At 38.2% G+C, this 20,006-nt stretch overlaps 1 protein-coding gene across 2 annotated transcripts in view; it reads right to left on the minus strand.

Annotated features, from left to right (window-relative positions):
* PSEN1 (presenilin 1) overlaps positions 1-20,006 on the minus strand; it is a 54,303-nt gene that overhangs the window by 9,308 nt on the left and 24,989 nt on the right. For both annotated transcript variants that reach the window (XM_004681717.2, XM_004681718.2), the window contains exons 4-8: positions 15,647-15,900; positions 13,383-13,524; positions 9,233-9,300; positions 5,955-6,175; positions 1,866-1,964 (exon numbers count right to left, since the gene is read on the minus strand). In XM_004681717.2, the coding sequence (XP_004681774.1) occupies positions 1,866-1,964; positions 5,955-6,175; positions 9,233-9,300; positions 13,383-13,524; positions 15,647-15,900 (784 nt within the window). The remainder of the gene's footprint in view (positions 1-1,865; positions 1,965-5,954; positions 6,176-9,232; positions 9,301-13,382; positions 13,525-15,646; positions 15,901-20,006) is intronic.

Below are 20,006 nucleotides of genomic sequence, written 5' to 3' on the forward strand. Positions count from 1 at the left end.
CCCGCCCGCTGATCCCCTGAGCAGTGTGCTTCGCCGATCTGCCTGTTCTGCTCCCCACTCTGTTTCTGGTGAATCCTCTCACCCTCTGCAACTCTGGCCTGTACCCCAGTTCTGTATGAATAAATAAATCTTTAAGAAAAAAAACAAGGGAAATGCTGGGGCCCTCTCTGGCCCCTCTGTCGGCACAGCGGATTAAATCACAGCACTGCAAGCGAGCCGCAGCCACTTTAGTGCAAGTTCGATCCCCGCCCTGGAGGTGACCCACATGGCATGGCAGACCTCTCCTGACCAGCCCGCTGCTCCCCTCAGCAGTGTACTTCATCAGTCGACCTGTTCTGCTCCCCACTCTATCTCTGGTGAATCCTCTCACCGCCCCTGTACCTCTGACCTGTACCTCAGTTCTGTAAGCATAAATAAATAAATCTAAAAAGAAAAAAAAAGGGAAATGCTGATGCTCAAAACCTGATTTGTTTTTTTCTCCCAAAAAGCCAGAGCAAGCACATATTTACATTGGAAGCACCATAAAAGAAAGACTTTTACATCCAGATACTAGATGTTCTAAAATTTGTCAACTGTCTCACAGCTATGCATAAAATCCCCACTTTCCATAAATAACCTCGCACTGAGCTCACAGTGAAGATGGAGGTCAATTAATACGTGTTCCCAACTTTATTTCTCTCTAACCTCCTGTCTTTCTTATCTTTTGCATTTCTTTTTTACTTCCTACCAGATTTTCCCCCGTTTTTATTTAATGCCTCCTTTCTGAAATCTTAGAGTAATTTCACCTGCTTTGTTGATAACCTTGTGTCATTAATCACTATATTTAATGCCTCCTTTCTGAAATCTTAGAGTAATTTCACCTGCTTTGTTGATAACCTTGTGTCATTAATCACTTCCTTTAAGAAAACTATTTATTTATTTATGCATACAAGAACTGGCGTACAGGCCAGAGGTGTGTGAGAGGATTCACCAGTGACAGAGTGAGGCGCAAAACAGGCAGACTGAGTAAAAAACACTACTGAGGCGAGACAGGAGGTCATCTCCCAGGCCAGCAATAGAACTCAGTGCTGAAGTGACTGTTGATAGTTTCACAGTACTGAGATGTAACCACTTTGCCATTAGGGAGGCACTAATCATTTCTTATTCCTGTTCTCTTCAAAGTCTTTCCCTACAGGAGCCTTCCATTCAATCTAAGACACAGATCAAATCTTCTCTTTAGAAAACATCTTTCTTCAAACCTGCTCTCCAGTTTTTATAGGACTGCAAATTAACAACAACAACAAAAAAAAAACACAACAGCTGGAATTTACGGATACTGTCCTAATTATCTGTATTGTTTAACTTAATCTTTACAACTTTAAGACTTAGGCACTGTATCTATGGGTCACATAACCACTAAGTGACAGGAACAAGAGTATGGATTTGAACTCAGGTGGCTTGACGAAGTATCTTATCTTTATGTCTTCTATAGTGTTCTGCATTTAAGATGAGAAAAAGTACCATAAAGTAATGACCATAATTACATGTGTTTGAGTTCCTAAATATGCTGATTTCTAACTAGATATTTAATATAATTCCTGATGGTACAATTGGTTAAGGCACACCATTATGAAGCTATCTACAGCCACTGCAGCACAGGTTTGATCCCGGCCCAGGGAGCTGACCCACATGGCACGGCAGAGCTCTCCTGACCCACCAGCTGCTCCCCTCAGCAGTGTATTTCAGTAGATCTGCCTGTCTGTTCTTCACCCTGTCTCTGCTGAATCCTCTTACCCAGCCCCCAACTCTGGCCTGTACCCCAGTTCTTGTATGCATAAATAGATAAATCTTTCCAAAAAATTTTAATATCATTCCAAAATACTTACAGGAGTAAATGAGAGCTGGAAACAGTGTTTCATTTCTCTCTTGAGCTGTTTCAACAAGCATACGCAGTGGGCCTTTTGGACACAAAACGGCAACTAAATCTAGAAAGAAAAAAATAGAAAAGATATCCAAAAAAATGTACTGGCTAAACTTATAAATGGGTATATGTTAGGGAGGAATTAACCAATGGAAAGGTTTTTTTTTTTCTTTTTCCCCCCACAAAAGGAAGGTGACTGAATATGCAATAAATGGTAAGGGGGGATGGGGGGCAAAACCATAGAGAAGATATGTGCACATTTCACCTTAATTCCGCCACTTGGTTAGTTTATAGTGTACATTACTGGATTCTTGGAACAAGTCTTCTCAGTTTAAAGAAAAGAGGTGGAGATAATGACGAGAGAAATATTCTAGAGCAGCTATCAATTTCTAATAAGCAGAAACAAGACAAGCCATTTCCAAAGAAATCATAAACAGAAGCTTTATAAGAGAAATTTAAGTATTTGACTGACTGCAAAATATGAGGAGCATAGAAGAGAGTCCCTTCTCTTTCCAAAAATAGTGTATGTACTGCTTAGAAATACTTGCAAATTAAAACACTGCAAAACAGTAAATATTTGCATAGAAAAGTGTAGCACTTCTTTAGTCCCTTGTCAAAAGCGCATGGTGCTGAAAGTGGCTTATTTAACAAAAATAGCAACTCAGAGAGGGCATTGCATGTCTAAATTACTTTTAATTCTACCACTATCTTTTTCATTTAGCTTCAATTTTTCTTATATTTTCTGAGTTGTAAAAATTCAGACTATGGAAATACAGAAAACAATTTTAAACACTTAAAAATAAACAGGTTAAGCTAGATTTGTATAGGAAGACTTGATGGCTTGTGCTGGCATTACTATCACTCAGCTGCCTGTAAGCGGCTGTGTCTCCAGTATACTATTAGTGCTAATGTAACACACACACACACACACACACGCACACATACACACACACACACACACACACGAACCTCTGTCAATGCTTCCATCTCAAATTTGCCAAGTTCTTAAATGAGATTTTCAACCCTGTTTGAAAATGCCCTCTAACTAAATGATAAACTCCCTTAGTTTTAAAGCAATTAAAGAGAATTAAATTTGGAGGGAAAATTTTCATAACAATCTTTGTAACAAATTAAAACATCCTAAGACTCTGTAAAATGAGTTGAGAGTTCTTATGCTAAATCCTGGACATAAAAACTTACTTTAAAGCGACTTAAAGATCTATGAAGATAATCATTTATAATATGGGGGGCAAAAAAAGACCGATGAGAGGAAAAGTAATACAGAAGAATGCTGAATTTGGGATTATATTCTAATCTGATAATGTAAATTTAGGCAAATAATTTACCAATATCAAGTTCAGGTTTCTTGGTAGTAAGATAGATAACTGCCTTGTTCCCTTCGCAGGATGTTACATTTAAAAAAACACCACCATGGAAACAGGGTATTTACTGTTCTAAATATATTATATGTATTGTTTAATTAAATCTTTACAGTAACTAAGACTTGAAGGCAGGCATCACTGTCTCTAGAACTGGTGTTCTTCTTTTTCTCTTAATTTCAAAGTAGAATCACACTCCATACTAATTCACCTGTAATGTTTGATGACAGAACTATACCATGTTTCATTAAATTTAAATTTAACATGTGTAAGTGCGTTGTAATAGTGCTCTACAAAGCCTGTACTCTGAGTCCAGTAAGGGTGATACATTTCATTACCTTGTTTTAGAGTCCAGCATTGTGTAGTTATATCTTTCAATATCCATAAGGGTAGATTTATTATTTTTTTTAAAAAAAAGGAGAGTAAAGGACACCTGTATACATGCAGAAATAGGTGTATACGGGCAGAAAGAGGTGCTCCTATAAGGGCAGATCTGCTAAGAGATGCCGCGACAGACACAGCGGGCAGTCTTGGGATGAGAATCGCAGCAGCACTATACATTTTCAAAGCAAAATGGTCATCGTTGACAATGTCTAGAAATTTAAAAAGCACAGTGAGGTCCCTAGTGTGACTTTATTATGTAGAGGCACACGTAGCCTGATTTTTTGATCATCTATGAGGCAACAAAGTCTTGTAGTATTTTCCTCAAAAGGGAACCGCTGAATAAGAAACTGCAATTGCCACCATTGGTGGCTGGACCATTGGCAATGTCTAAAAATGGAGGCATGGAGCCAGGTGCTGGCCAAAGTAAGGTGACTGCCTAATGCTCAGTTAGTTTTGTCTGCCCTGATCCCACCTTTTAATTCAGGATGTCTAGATTTAGGAATGAAAAACAGCAACTCTCCAGAAAGCTCCATCAATACAGTTTAGATGCCTTCTAAGTGCATAGACTTTACTGCTGTTCACTCTCATTTAGTCGCCAAGGGCTCCCTAGCTAGCCAGTGGTCTCGGAAAGGGTGGCCAACTGGCAAGGGACTGAGAACCTTTGTGAGTGAGCTACCCAAGTGGACCCAGGAATGCTCAGCGTGCAGTGAAACATATGGGGAGGGCATTTTCCACGTTGGAAATCCACAGGCAATTTACGATCATCACGGGTGACCAGAGACTTCAGGAGGTGTGAGAGGAGGCTGCAAAGGCTCTTCAGGCAATGAAGCAGGGGGCAGTGGACATCAATAGGAGTGACCATTGTAACACAATGTGAGGAGGTTCTAAAATGTTTTGTTGTGGGAGGGCCCAATGCAAGATGAGACAATTTGTGAGTAAATTGGCTTAAATTCGTAAATATGATGCCTCCAGATCTCAAACAGGCCTAAAAGATTCTAGACTTGTCTTAACATTGTGGGTGCAGAAAGGGTCAACAGCTACCCCTGGACAGTGTCAGAGATGCAGAAGTTCTTAGCTTAGAAAGGTATTTAACTGGGCAGGCCCTTGAACCACATACAGGGAATGCCTTCTTTTTTCAGTTCCCTTGAGAATGTGTCTGTCCTCAACAAGGACATCAAATGACTCTCTTCACAGGATGATATATCATTAGTATAATGTTATATCTGCTCCTGGAGGGGCTGGATGTAGTGCAGATCTAGCAGTGAAGATTGTGTAATGAAGCAGTTGAAAAGCCCTACGAGAAGTTACGTGAAGATACTGTGTTCCTTTGAAGGTGACAGCAGAAGTGTGGCTACTGAAAAAGGCACGGAATAGAAGAACATTGTAAACTCTCTTGACTGCACAGTATTCATAAGGTGGAGACTGATGGTGTCTGTAACTGGTACCAGAACTATGTCATATTAAAGGAGTACTTTGCTTCACCATCAAGAACAAGATAACCCCAAGGTCACCACAAGTCAGTATAAAGAGTGTATGACTTCTACCGTCCTATGACTGCTCAAGTATGAGAACAGAGCCGATTCAATTTTACTTCCACTAACATTTTCCTTTGTCAATCAAGGCATAATGATGAAGTTTCTTATTACAGGTCACCTGACATTTTAATAAGCATTTTGAATAGGGGTAAGAAAACACTAGTTACAACACAGAAACTACATAGCGACCTCTGAAAATGGACCTCTTTTTTTTGGCTTTTACACGGTGTGAGAGTCAGAGTACATCTGCCCAACTGCCTCAGTTATTCATGGTGAGGGTATACCCTGGCTGTTAACAAATTGGAATCTCTCTGCTAAGTAAGTTTTACTTTTAATCAAGTTGACAGTGCTTTTTATCATATATTCTCAACTCTTACAACTCTGAGAAGCATTGTTTTCATTTTCCAAATAAGAAAACTGAAGCTTATGGAGCCTGAATCACTTTATGACTTAAGGTTATCAGTAGCAGGAATGGATATGAATCTAAGTCTTCTGACCAGAAGTGGGTAGCTCAGTGGATCATTCCACTTACCCACCACTGATTCAAACTAGAGGCAGTAATAAAACATTTTAGAATACTTAATAACCTCAAAAACTTTGACAGCTTCATGTGAAAAAGATACTACAGATTAACTATTTCCTGAAGAGCAAGGAGGCATAACTGTTACTTCCCTAGGTCAAAAAAATTGGAAGAGGAAGGAAAACACACCAGTGAGGTATCACTGTGATGAATAACATGTCAGTCTTGGGTTTTACCATAAACTGAAATCACAGCCAAGATGAGCCACGCAGTCCACTCTGGAAGGTACTTGATAAACACCAAGGCCATGAGGGCACTGATCATAATGAGATAGGCCTGCTGGAGTCGCAGAGGACCTTTCCAGTGGATGGCAATCATTCCCACCACACCGAAGTTCCAGATCAGGAATGCAACAGTAATGTAGTCCATGGCAACATTATAGGTTTTAAATACTTCCCTGAAACAAATTAAGCAGAGATTCAGTTTATGAACATTTTCATCAAAACATTTTAGAACTATGTATCCAAACATTAGATACACTTTTTTAGATATATATTTTACCTATCTTCTATCAAAGGAGCTACTGCTTCAGTTTTCTTTAAATTAATTCACTTTTCCCTTAAATTGAGTTTATTTTAACAAAAACTGCATAATTCATATAAAAGGGAAACCAGTAAAATAGGTAAGTCACAGGCCATCTAAAATGCCAAGTACGGTATATTATACTTTGGAAAAACTCTAGTTTAAAATATCTTAAACACACAGAATTTTAGCAGGACATACTATTTTCAGAAAATAAAGTCAATCTTCTCACTGCCCCTGCACCTCTGGCCTGTACCCCAGTATGCATAACTAAATAAATCTATAAAAAAAGTGAATCCCCTAAGTCCTTATGATGTCCTCTAGTTCTTCTACGCTTTTCCTTTCACATTTTTTTTTAAAAAAGATTTATTTATTCATGTTTACAGAAATGGGGTACAAGCCTGAGGCAGAGACAGAGTGGGAAGCAGAACAGGAAGATTGACAAAGTACACTGCTGAGGATAGCAGTGGGTGGTCAGGAGAGGTCTGCCACGCCATGTGGGTCAGCTTCCTGGCCGGGGATTGAACTCATGTTTCAGTGGCTTCTGAGAGCTTGTTAATGCAGGGCTTTAACCCACTGCACCACCAGGGAGAGCCCTCACATTTAATTTTTTAATCCACAGGGAAATGGCCTGGTATAGAAATCCAATTATTTTCCCCAGATGACTAACTTATTATCTTAGACCCATTACTAAATAATCCACCTACTGCCTACTGATTCTATATTAGCTTAGTCATAAATTAAACTCCTTTATAGATCTGGGCCTTTCTAATCTTTTCTACTGATCATCTCTTTATAGTGTAGGTGTCTTTAGTTCAACCATTGTAGCTTTGTAATTGTGTATCAGATAGAAAGATAGAAATAGAACCCTTCAATTTTTTTTTTTGAATTCTAAGTGAAATAGTACCTTTACTTATTTTTCCAAATAAACTTTAAAATAATCATGCCTGGATTAAAAATGAATTCTGTTTATACTTTTATTGAGCTTATATTAAATTTTAAAGCTCTTTATGATACTAAGATTTTCTATGTAAGCTGGTTTAACTTTCCATTTCCTTAAAAGTATTTTCTTCAAGCCCTTCACAGGCATTTAAAAATTTCTTAACAGTAAATCTTACACAATTTTCATTTGATCCAAGATATTTCATACTTCTTGCTGCAATCACAAGTGTTTTTCCCCCTTTGTTTTGTTTCCTCACCACATGAAGGCTACTGATTTGTGTGTGTTCTGTATCCACCTACTTTGGCAAACTTACTTGTATTGTTTCTTGGCTAGTTCTGAAACCAAATATTCAATCTATGTTTAAGTTGAACCTTCTTTTCCAAATTGTATAGTTCTTATTTATTTTTCTCTTTTGGGCTCACCAGTTCCTCCAGAGCAACATTAAGACTACAAAAGTAAGAGTAGTTAATTCCTAATAGTTACAGACATGCTCCTAGAGTTTCCCTGTGAAGATGATATTGGCTGTTAAGAGATTCACACATTTTTATCATATTTGACATTTAAACAGATCATGTTTGAAAAATAGCCATCTATTTATTTCACAATGAAATTTGATCAAGTGCTGAATTTTAACAAATGCCTCTGAGCATGTTCACAGAGATGAGTATCTAGTAATGTGATGACGTATGTTAAAATTTCCTAATAATTTAATTTCTAATAAAAGAAATTTCCACTCTATAAACAAAACCCACTTGATCATAATGTATTATTTCTCTAATGTGTTGCTGAATTGTTAATACTGTTATATTGGCATCAATAAATTAGATTGTTCTATAGTTGTTTCTTCAAAATTTACTGAGTTTTGTTATCAATGCTATCTTGGTTTCATAAAAAAAATCTGGAAGATTTTCTTCCCTTTATTAAACAGTATAATTTACTTGTTCCCCATGAAAACATTTTGGCAAGGCATTGCTGTGATTGGTGGGAGATGGAAACTTCTTTAATAACTTATTTTTTCTTTATTTGCATTATCTATTGCTTTGGTGGTACTGACTTTTTTCTAAATAAGTATCCAGTTTATATACTTTTTTCTTTTATTCTGTGGTTATCCCTCAACCTTTTATCAAATAAATCATTTTTGTTTATTGCTTCCTATCCTAATTTAAGAGCAAGGTGATAGTTTATAAACTGTTATTCTACCACTAGGCCTGTGAGACAGATGAGGCTGGCAAATCTCTGAGTCTCTATTCTCTTCAAAACAGGAGCTTCTTTTGTTTTATGTGAAGTTTTCCTGTAAGATTCCACTTGGAAAAAAAAAAAAAAGATCCACTGATGAAATAAAGCCTGAAAATTAGTAATTTGTGTGTATATATTCTCTTTTTTTTTTTACAGATTTATTTACTTACGCATACCAGAACTGGGGGGTACACGCCAGAGGTGCAGGGAGTTAAGAGGATTCACCAGAGACGGAGTAGGGAACAATATAAACAGACTGACTGAAGTACACTGATGAGAAGAGCAAGGGAAAAGACAGGAGAGGTCTGCTGCCCCATGTGGGTCCCCTCCCTGGCCAGCGGGCCAAACTCATGCTGCAATGTCTTCAGATAGCTTCACAGTGCTGTGCTTTAACCCCTTTTGCCACTAGGGAAGCCCTGTGGCACAGTATATTCTTGAAATCCTTTTTTAACATTCTGATTCAGAGATTACTAGAAGCACAGACCAATAAAATATTTACTAAAAGAATTTAGTAAATTCTTTTCTGAAAAGTCATACTATCGTCTTGAGTTTTTTTCAGTCTACTTACTATATACAATCAACAAAACAGGATTATTATTGATATTACTAACTTGTCTTATATATGCCAAGTATGATCTATATATGGAAACGATAATTTAGTAATTTACCAACAGAGTATATGGTTTTACATGACAATTATACAGCCTAGAGAGATAATTTCTGAAAAATAGATCGATTAATTTTGCCACTTACCCCAAGTAAATGAATGAGAAAAAGAACAGCAACAATAGAGATGAAATAATTAGCCAGCCATGGATGACCTAGAAAATACAGGATTTCAATATAATTAGAAGATTCTATAATCCTAAAAAATTATAAATTTCTTTCATCAAAATACTATTTTTATGTATGGTTCTATATATTATTTTCAAATGGCAGAATATAAGTGGAGTTGGGATCAGTGTATACTTAAGACAGAACTCTTTGGTGCAGTACTCATAATGTGAACTAAATTTCAGCAAAACATGCAGACTCATTACTTCAGAAACAGAATTTTGAAAACTAAAATGCATTCTAAAATACTAAATTATCAACAGAGTCAACAGCTGATGTTTCTACTTCAATAAGCAACACTTTCAATGGAGAAATTCTGAATAAATTAATAAACTGAAGAGCCTCCCTGGTGCCCTGGTGGTTAAATCTCAGTGCTACCACCTCAAAAGTCCACTGAGGCAGCCTGCGTTTGATCCCTGGTCAGGGAGCTAACCTGCATGTCACAGCAGACCTCTCTTGCCTCCACCACTGTATGCTAATATATTTCAGTAAATCTCCTGTTCTGCACCCCATTTTGTCTCTGGTGAATACTCTCACCCCCCACATCTCTCTGGCCTGCACCCCAATTCTTCTATGTAAAAATAAATAAATCTTTAAAAAATAAACAAACTGAATAAAATAGTTGATAAAATTCAATAAAACTGATAATCATATATTCAGTTAAGTGACCCATGTATACAAGATGTAATGAATACAAAAAGGCTTCTAATTATGTAACCATTTTACAAAAGAATATTGCAATGCTTGCCTTTTACATGGCACATTAATAAGTATTAATATTACCAATTCTTTGAAACACATTTATCAGTCCACCATCACCATGCAGAATTCACATAGCACTATAGACACATTAGTCTTTATTACTTAGTTATGTAAGAGCAGATTAGAATTTCATTCTTGTAATCTTTTAAACAAGACAGTACTTCTTAATGGTAGTTTTATATAACAGGCATATTTGGCAAAATCTTATACAACCTGATTAAGTGTATATCTATACACACACGTAAACCTGTGGTCATAAAATAAACACATACTACATAATATGTATCACGAGTACAGTCAGTGACACTGTACTATATGTTTGAAATTTGCTGAGTAGATCTTAAAAGTTCTCATTACAAGAAAAAAGAAACTATGTATAATGAAAATATTAAACTAGACTTAAGTGATCATTTCAAAATACATATAAGTATCACATCATTATTATGTACAACTGAAGCAAGTTATAACTCAGTAAAAAATTTTAACATTTAGAAAATAAAAACTGAAACAATTCCTAATCACAAGTTAATAATGAAGTTAATAACATTTTCTTTTCAGACTTGTTTTCTATCTGTATGTATCAAACTTTGACAAAAAGAGGACAATTGCACATTCTGCTTTTTAAAACTTAATCTCTTATCAAACATATTCTCAATATTATTACCATCAAGTATAACTTTGAAATGACTAAATAATATATAACTTATGTCGATGGGAGCCACAATTTAACCTTTGCTTACTGCATGGAATTTGTGGTGCCCCCTGACACTTTCATTATAATTTATGCTAGGATGTTTATCATAATATGCAAATATTTTTCTGCATTACTAAATTTTTCTTTGGGATTTATCAAGTCAAACTGTACAAGCTTTTTCTAATAATAGACTACTGGTACATAATGGTTTAGTGACTTCAGAAAAAAGACTGAATTAATCCTTACCAAGTTAGTAGGTGAAAAAAATAGATGAAAAAAGTATTATTTTAATATGTATTTCTTTTGTCAAAGAGTGAGTGTGTGGACATTACAGATATACATACACACACATCTTTCTCTTTACAAGTCATTTATAACTCTCTTATAATTTCTATTTTGGATTTTTTTATTTTCTTAGTGATTTGTAAGTGCTCTGCATATTATAAAAAATTAGCCCTCTGCCTGTGTAATGAATGCAAACAATTTTCCTAATTTAGGGTGTTCCCTGATGTATGATTTTCCAAATTATTTCCTGAATTCAAAACCTTCTGAGAACTTTAAGCACCTCCTTTTCTAGACCATCACATGGTAAAATGGGTCTTTCTCATCTTGCAAAAATCCCTGTTCCTGTACTCAAAGATCTAAAAGAGCCCTGCTTCAATACAGAAGAGTATCTCCTCTACTCCTAGAATTATTCAGGTCAGAAGTCACATGACATTAATAATTTATATGGTATCACCTAAACAAATGATATATATGAAAGCACTGCTTTCTTTCTTGGTTTTCACTGTTAACGTTTGCATGATCTTTAGCTTCTTGTGCTTATTACAGACATTGCACAACCACTGACAAGTCCTCAAGGCTTATTTCTAAACAGGTTCTGTCAAGTTTCTGAATTTGAATCAAAAGTTCCTCTTAATTTGTACCTAAAGTTGAAGTAAATAATTTGTTTCTATAGAATTGGCTCCACTTGCTAAGACTTAAATAGTAAACAATACAAATTCACAGGTAAATGTGGATATATGACTGAGGATAATCCTTTTAGATTATCCTACCCTAGAGGATCAAAAACATAGCAAGACAAGTTCTAAGTAACACGAAGTAAAAGCACATTCCACCCTGTCTCTTCCATCAAGCCCAGCTATAAAAGTTGGATCGAATTACGCAGCTCTAAGTGGAGGCAGGTGGCCTGAGGAATTATAAGCTCAAGGAGCAGCCTTAACACTCTTGTCCCTCCAGCATTACCCTCATCCTGTGAACACAACACAATTGGAGGGGACATTATAAGCCAACAAGAGCTCCAGGAACAGCTCAAGGTCTGACTCAAGGAGTGGGAAAGAAGTCTCCTAACATCAAGAAAAGGAAAAATCTCAAATTTGGTTTTTTCTTTATTCTCATGCTCAGTCATGGTGGTAATGGGGACCCAGGGGTCTAAAATCAGATGAACACTTTGATTGTATTTGAGAATAGTAAAAAAATGGAAAATGTCCAATAAAGAAGAAGTAAATTACATTGTACTTACTGAGTTAAATATTACATAGCCATCAGACATTTTCTAAGAATTTACAATATGGAAAATGCTTACACTGAAGTAAAAGAAAAGACATACCGATTATACATTTTATTTTAACCATGTCACACACTAAGCAAATACTAAAAGGGAAAAGGAAATAGACTTCAATATTTGGAAAGTTAGTATCTCTTTTATTTGAGAATGACGTTAAAGGTTCATGAATTGTAATAACTTGTCACTGTTCTGAAACAGGTGCCAGATGCCTGAGATTCAGGAGTGGGCCACTTAGCTAAAAGAGTGGGCCAGGAAAGCAGAGCCCAGGAGGGCCTGTGTCTATCCCGGGCAACCTCCATGTGCTCACTTGCCAAGAAAACAGTAAGGGCTACTACAGCAGAATAGGTAAAAGGACACATGGCTACCAGGACTACAGCCAGTCATTACTGAGTTTAACACCAGCATCTGAAGCTGGCTTTATTGCTCTGCACTCAAATATGAAAACCTGATTTTTAAAATTTCACTTTATGGAGACAACTGTATCCTATAGTGCTGTTTGTGAACAAAGGAATTCACAGAACACTTACGACACTCTCTTTTGGGATATTTACATATACTACAAATCAAAATGTTACAACCATTTAGTTTGTGGCATATGAAGACGTTTTCCATTTAGGCCCTTTCTGTGTCACATAATCCATAATGGGATGGGGGGTGGGCAGTAATTACTAATTAACTTAAATAAGGCCATTTTCTTTACCAGACCAAATAAGGCATGTGCCAGGAAATCCCAGTCATTAAAAAAAGGTGGCAAGGGGCCCTCCCTGGTGGCGCAGCCGGTTAAAGCACTGCACTAAGAAACCTAAGTTCAATCCCCGCCTGCCCTGGAGGTGACCACATGGCGTGGCAGACCTCTCCTGTCCCATCCACTGCTCCCCTCAGCAGTGTACTTCGTCGATCTGCCTGTTCTGCTCCCCACTCTGTCCCTGGTGAATCCTCTCACACTCCACATCTCTGGCCTGTACCTCAGCTCTGTATGAATAAATAAATAAATCTTAAAAAAAAAAAAAAGGTGGCAGGAAGTAAAGCTCTGAGCCTCATCTCACCTTATAGCACCTGTATTTATACAGAATCACCAGGAGAATAGTCATGACAACAATGACACTGATCATGATAGCAGCATTCAGAATTGAGTGCAAGGCTCTCTGGCCCACGGTCTCCGTGTCTTCTGTGAATGGCGTATAGATTCTATAATAAAACAAAACACAAAAGCCCAAGTAAGTGTTAACAAATATCCCAAACCACATAATCCCTCCCACACCAGTTTTCTTTCCTTGATTCAACTGATATTTTCTAACTATTTTACATCTATTTTACAACCTAGTCAAGAACTTTTTTTTCTAGTCAAGAACTTTTAACCTGAGAAAAACAGCTATACTCATTTGCTTTAAAATGAAATAAAAATCAGATGAACTTACTTATTGGCTCCATCTAGTGGATGTTTTATACTGAAACAATTACCTCATCACATGTTCTTTCTCCATTTTATCAATACTTTAAGAACCAGAGTATGCCATATAAACTACGCTACAAGTGGTGGTAAGAGAAGGTAATATGATTTATAATTATTTTCTTTCTTCTGAAAAATGACTGCAACTGGAGCAGTTTTGAGACAATGTCATATCCACCTTCCCCTTGTTTTTCATACACATAAAATCTAACTTTTGATGCTAATGTTCCCATCTAAAACATTTTATTTCTGGGGCCCTCCCTGGTGGCACAGGGGTTAAGTCTTAGCACTATCAAGCTATCATCAGCCACTGTAGCAAAAGTTCCATTTCTGGCCAAGGAGTTGACCCACATGTGCAGCAGACCTCTCCTGTCCTAGCTGCTGCTCCCCTCAGCAGTGGATTTCTGTGAATCCACCTGTTCTGTTCCTCACTCTGTTTCTAGTGAATCCTCTCACCACTCCCTTGCCCCGCACCTCTGGTCTGCACATCAGCTCTTGCATGCATAAATTAACAAAATAAATCCTTAAAAAAAAAAAAAGATTTTATATTGACTCCCTTAAACACAGGTGTGGCCATGGGACTAAATAATGGTCAGGGAGTTATAAGTAGATGCGTTGTGTGGAACTCCCAAGGAGTAACTTCTGCTGAGAAATGTCTCAAGTCTCTCCTCCATGCCTCCCTGCTGGAAGGTTAGGTTGTAGCACCCCAAGTGGACTCTGGGATGATTAGAGAATGAAGTCAAAGGAGGACCCTGGCTTCCTGCTGAATGTGAAGCCACTATACCAATCTGGACTGACTTCCTCTGCACTATTCTGTGGGAGAGACAAAACAAATCTATACTTTTAAACCAGCTTTTTAGATTTTCCACAACTGGGTCAACAAACTTTCTGTCAAGTACTATAGTAAATATTTTAAACTATGCAGGTCAGTCTCCATTGCAGTCATTCAATTACAGTATGAAAGCTGCCCAAACGAGTAAGTAAATGGACACACATAGCTGTGTTCCAATAAAACTACATTTATAAAAATAGCTGTCAGGGGGGCATCTGTGAGCTGTCACTTTCAAACCCATTTGACAATATGTTGTGAAAAAGCCCTAACTCTTGAATGACACAGATAATAATCCCTTCCTTCTTTTGGCTATGGTCTCCACCTCTGTCCTTCACTCACTACCTTAGCCTTTCTCCCCAAAGTTTAAGAGTCTGACTTTCAGAAAGAACATCATGTAGTTTTCAGGCACTTGTCGATTTCAAATTCTAAAATTTGCTAAAAGCCCCCCAAAAGTAGGGCTACAGGTGAATCGAAGCATTTCTCTTGGAAGTTCCAGTGCACCAAAGAATTAACACAACATTCCCCAAGAGTCTCAAGTGCCAGCTAGCATTAATTTTTCATCCTTTCATTTAACAACTTTTCTTCTTTTATGTATATTGACCGGAAACTAAGTGTCTCTTATAGGCCTTGCAAGTACAGAAGTCCTAGGCATTAAGTAAGGTTTAAAATAAATATGCATATTCTGACAAGTGAAAAGGAACAGGTTATCATGAGACTATCAGGAAAGATCTAATTCTGTTAAGAGAATCAAGGAAGTTATCTTTGAGTACCTGCTTTTTAAGCCAAAATTTTTACTGGCCCAGTTCCAAATAAAGCCAACCCTATCTGGTGACACTACAAACAAAATAGAATCCTGCAGCTTTTATTTTCTCATTTGAAGCCTCAAGTAATAAGTATCCTCACTCTGGCCATGAGAAGAGGGATTTTTTTTTTTATGTCCTGAGGCCTTCAAGGTAACGACATCACTGTAGCTATGAAGAAAAGCTACTGTGGCTTTGAGAATGAAAAACCAAAGCACTCATACGTACAGCTGCCCATCCTTCCTGGTGTAAAAGCTGACAGATTTGATGGTCGCTACGACTACCACCATACACAGAGTCACAGGCACAAAGAGCATGATGACATGCTTGGCGCCATATTTCAACGTCAGCTCTTCATCCTCCTCTTCATCTTGCTCTGCCACCTGCTGTGAGTTGCCCTGAGGTCGGCCATTAGACACCGGCTCAGGGTTGGCCCGCGTCCGTCGCTCGCTGCCATGCTCATGCCGTTCTCGACTGTCATTCTAAAAGCACAAGAAAATCTTGTTCAATCAATCAGACTCTCAGTGAAATCAAGGCAGTCTATGTAAAAAACGGAACTCAGACCTGGGATTTACAACAGGACCATCATTGTCTGAGGTCGAAAACTTGAGGTAAGGAAGATTCAATGTACAAGTCATCTAGATTGCTCACCACCCTCACTGAAGGGATCCTGTCACCTGGGTTATCTATTTTCCCTCCACTTGCAACTTACTACAACCATATGCTTTGAGGTTTCACTAAAAAGCTGACACCTACATGAAGGCATCTTGATTCTTTTCAAACTTACAGCGTGTTCTCCCTGCTTTCAGATCTATACTAAGAACTGTCTATCCTCAACATTAATAATGACTTAAAGTCCTTGCAGTAATGTTCAGGGATAGCTGCTCTTTTTTCCCCTAAGGTAACACTACTTTTATTTTTCTTTTAATCTGTATTATTTCTTCTATTTTTACACACGTCTACAATTCTCTAAAAACAGGAATCAATAAAAAGAATTTTAGAGAGAAAATGACATCTGATACAGATGTCCCCAGGTATTCTTACCAATCCAACAAGTGTAAGGAACAACAGACACTGATGAATGAAGTAGGCCATGAGAACTTTTTTTTGATCCTTCTTTCCTTAGATGATACTCTTACTCTGAACACTACTTTGCTACCTTTAAACTAATCCTGGGGTTAGGATACCATCTTCCTTTTTGGTATCCCTGTTCATATCTGAAACTCAGATTTGTTAAGGGGTGGAATGAATCCCAAGAGCAATAATAATAACAAACATGATAACCAGTGAAAAATAACAGGCACTCCTCTGCTTCACAATGAGAAACAGCACAGCGGATGAAAGCAGCCTGGTAGTCACTGGTGTTGGTGGGACACAGCTTGGTCAAGGAAAGAGTTTTTTAGGAAGACCATGCGAGGTCACACAATTCCAGTACTTGTATACTGCATCTGACTACAGTATACAAGATTACTATGAGTCATTAAAATAACATTAAAGAAATACCTTACAATTATTATAATGTACCAGGGATTGTGAAAGGTGCTTTACATATAGTCCTCACAGCCACGCCATCACTACTATACATGGGTGAGGAGACAGCCACAACGTGTGACAGCGGGCATTTGAGCCAAGGTCTCATAACTGCAAGTATCAAGTTTTATTTAAACTTTTTCCCCCAAGATCCGTCTCTTATACCCCTTAACTCTTCTTCCCTTCCCTGCCTCAGAAACCTCACTTCTTTTATTAATACCCCCTAGTTTGTATAAGTATTTTACCCCCTAGTCTGTATAAGTATTTTACCTTGTTGAATTGCCCACTATGTAAAAGTGGAATATCTGTCATTCTGATTTGCTCTACTACACACAATCATCTCAAATTCCTTCTATATTGCTGTAAGCGGCAGCATTTCTCCTTTCCATATGGCTGAGTAGCATTCCATAATGTGGCTGGAGCACATCTTGTTTGTTTGGCTGGGTACAATATACTTTATTGATGATACATGACAAGACAGGGTTCCCTAAGTTCCTCTCCTCCTCCTCAGCATACTGGATGAATGGGGAAAAGACTCCCCTGCAGTTGGGGGTTCCTCAAGCTCTTATTCCTCAGTAGCCATGTGGACCGTAAGGCCCACCACTCTGAGGCTGTCATCAAATTCAATGTCATACCAGGAAATGAGTGATAAAATAGTTGTTGAAAGCAGTGCCAGCCCCAACATCAAAGATGGAAGAGTGGGTTTCACTATTAAAACACGAGACAACATGGTTCTCAGTATAGTTCATGATGCCCTTAAGGGCGGCTCTGAGATGCCTGGTTCACCACCTTCTTGATGTCACTGTATTTAGCAGCTTTCTCCCAACAGCAGGTCAACTCTGCAACACTGAAGTTGGAGCCATTGAGCTTCCACTTAACTCAGGAATGACTTAGTACAATCTTTGAGCTCAAGAAGAGATAGGGATGTTTGTTATGGGTATTCCCTTGGCTATCATGGCATAGCTTCCCAAAGGGGTTGTCCCTGGCCTTCTTTCTGTATGGCAGTGATTGCATAGACTTGGATCCTGAGTCTGAAAAGCCAAAGTTGTCACGGATGAATTGGCCACGGGGGCCAAGTTGGTGAAGATGTTGTCAATATTGCAAGTTGGCCCTCCCTGGTGGTAAAACAGTTAAAGCACAGCACTGTGGGGCTCTCTGCAGCCGCTGCAGCCTGAGTTCAATCCCAGGCCAGGGAGGTGACCCACATGGCGTGGCAGACCTCTCCTGATCCACCTGTTGCTCCCCTCAGCAGTGTTATTTCTGTAGATCTGCCCGTTCTGCTCCCCATTCTGTCTCTGGTGAGTCCTCTCACCCCCTACATCTCTAGCCTTCACCCCAGTTCTTGTATGCATAAATAAATCTTTAAAAAAAAAATGTTGCAGGAGCTGTGATCTTTCATGGCTCATACCCACAAGCATGATGGCATAAGCAGAGGTGCTGGAGATAATGACCCTTTTGGCCCCATCCTTCAAGTGAGTCCCAGCCATGTCTAATGTGAACTTCACTGTACTCCGTAACATTTTCAGTAATGAAAGTACTGGAAGGAGCCCTCCCTGTGACGCAGTGGGTTAAAGCACAGCACTAAGAAGCTAAAGACACTTCAGAGCATGGGTTCAATCCCTGCTCCGGAGGTGATCCATATGGTGCAGCAGACCTCTCCTGACCCACCTGCTGCTCCCCTCAGCAGTGTACTTCATCATTCAGCCTGTTCTCTTCCCCACTGTCTCTGGTGAATCCTCTCACATCTGGTTCGTACCCCAGTTCTGTATGCATAAACAAACGTTTAAAAGAAAAAAAAAAAGAAAGTACTAGAAGTACTGGGGATAATCTCCTTCCTGGTGGATGGAAATGGGCTTTCCATTGATAGTAAGCCTTCAGTTCTCAGTCTTGACTATGCCATTGAACTTGCCTTGGGTAGAATCAACTAAAACGCCATAGCTGAAGTCAATGAAGGGGTCATTAACTTCAAGAATATCCACTCTGCCAGAAGTAAAAGTAGGAATGGTGACCAGAAGCCCAATCTGGCAAAATTCACTGACACCAACCTTCACCATGGTTATGCCATGAGCATGGTTAGCATTGTACCAGCATTGCAGAGCTGAAGTTGGAGGAACAGAAAGCCTGTATCTTACTGATTCAATTTCCGATAGGGGCACATTGATGTAGCTTCCGAGTCCTAAGACCTGTAAGTAGCGCTGCGATAAGCACGCACAGCACACTGTTTTCCGACTTGTTGGTTTCACATTCTCTAGACAGTTGGCCAAACTGGATCTACTGAGTCATATTTCTACTCTTAGTTTTTCAGGTAAATCTAGATCACTCTAGATCACTTCTCAAAATGGCACATTCCCAACAACATCCTCTCCTGTCTTTGCTGGGAAACTTTAATATGTGCTATTCTCACAAGTATGAGATGGTATCTCATTTTGGTTTTAATTGGCTTATCTCTTAGTGGAAGTGATGATGCACTTTTTCCCACTTATTTGAGTCCACTGGATTTTTTGTTGTTGTTGTTGAACTGTTTGTACAGATCTGCTGCCCATCTATTAATCGGATTATTATAATGTGGTTGAACTCTACAAGATTTTTATGTAGCTTGGCTATTAGTCCTTTACTTGTTGTGTTCTGTGTAGACACTTTCTCCCACTCATCAGGATCTCTTATCAATCTACTTATACTTTTGTTCACTGTATAAATTTGTTTTAATTTGAAGTAATCTAAATTGTCTGTTTTTGCATTTACTTTTCTTGCCATCAGGGTTAAGAATTCATCATTGTGAGCATGTACTCCATGCTCACAATGTTTTCTTCTATGCACTTAATTTTTGCAGGCATTATGTATAAATCTTTAATTCATTTGGAATTATTGTTGTACATGAGGCTAGAGAGTGATTCAACTTCATTCTCTTACCTTTAGCAGTTTCCCCAGCATTAATCATTAAACAGGCTCACTTCCCTGTTCTACGATCATGGCTTGTTTATTGTGTTAATATGTATGTGAATTTGTTTCTGGGCTTTTGATTCAACATTCATTAATTCATTTATCTTTTTTTTTTTTT

Source organism: Condylura cristata, unplaced genomic scaffold, assembly GCF_000260355.1.
Source record: "Condylura cristata isolate star-nosed mole 26May11 unplaced genomic scaffold, ConCri1.0 scaffold00013, whole genome shotgun sequence".
NCBI classification, from domain to species: domain Eukaryota; kingdom Metazoa; phylum Chordata; class Mammalia; order Eulipotyphla; family Talpidae; genus Condylura; species Condylura cristata.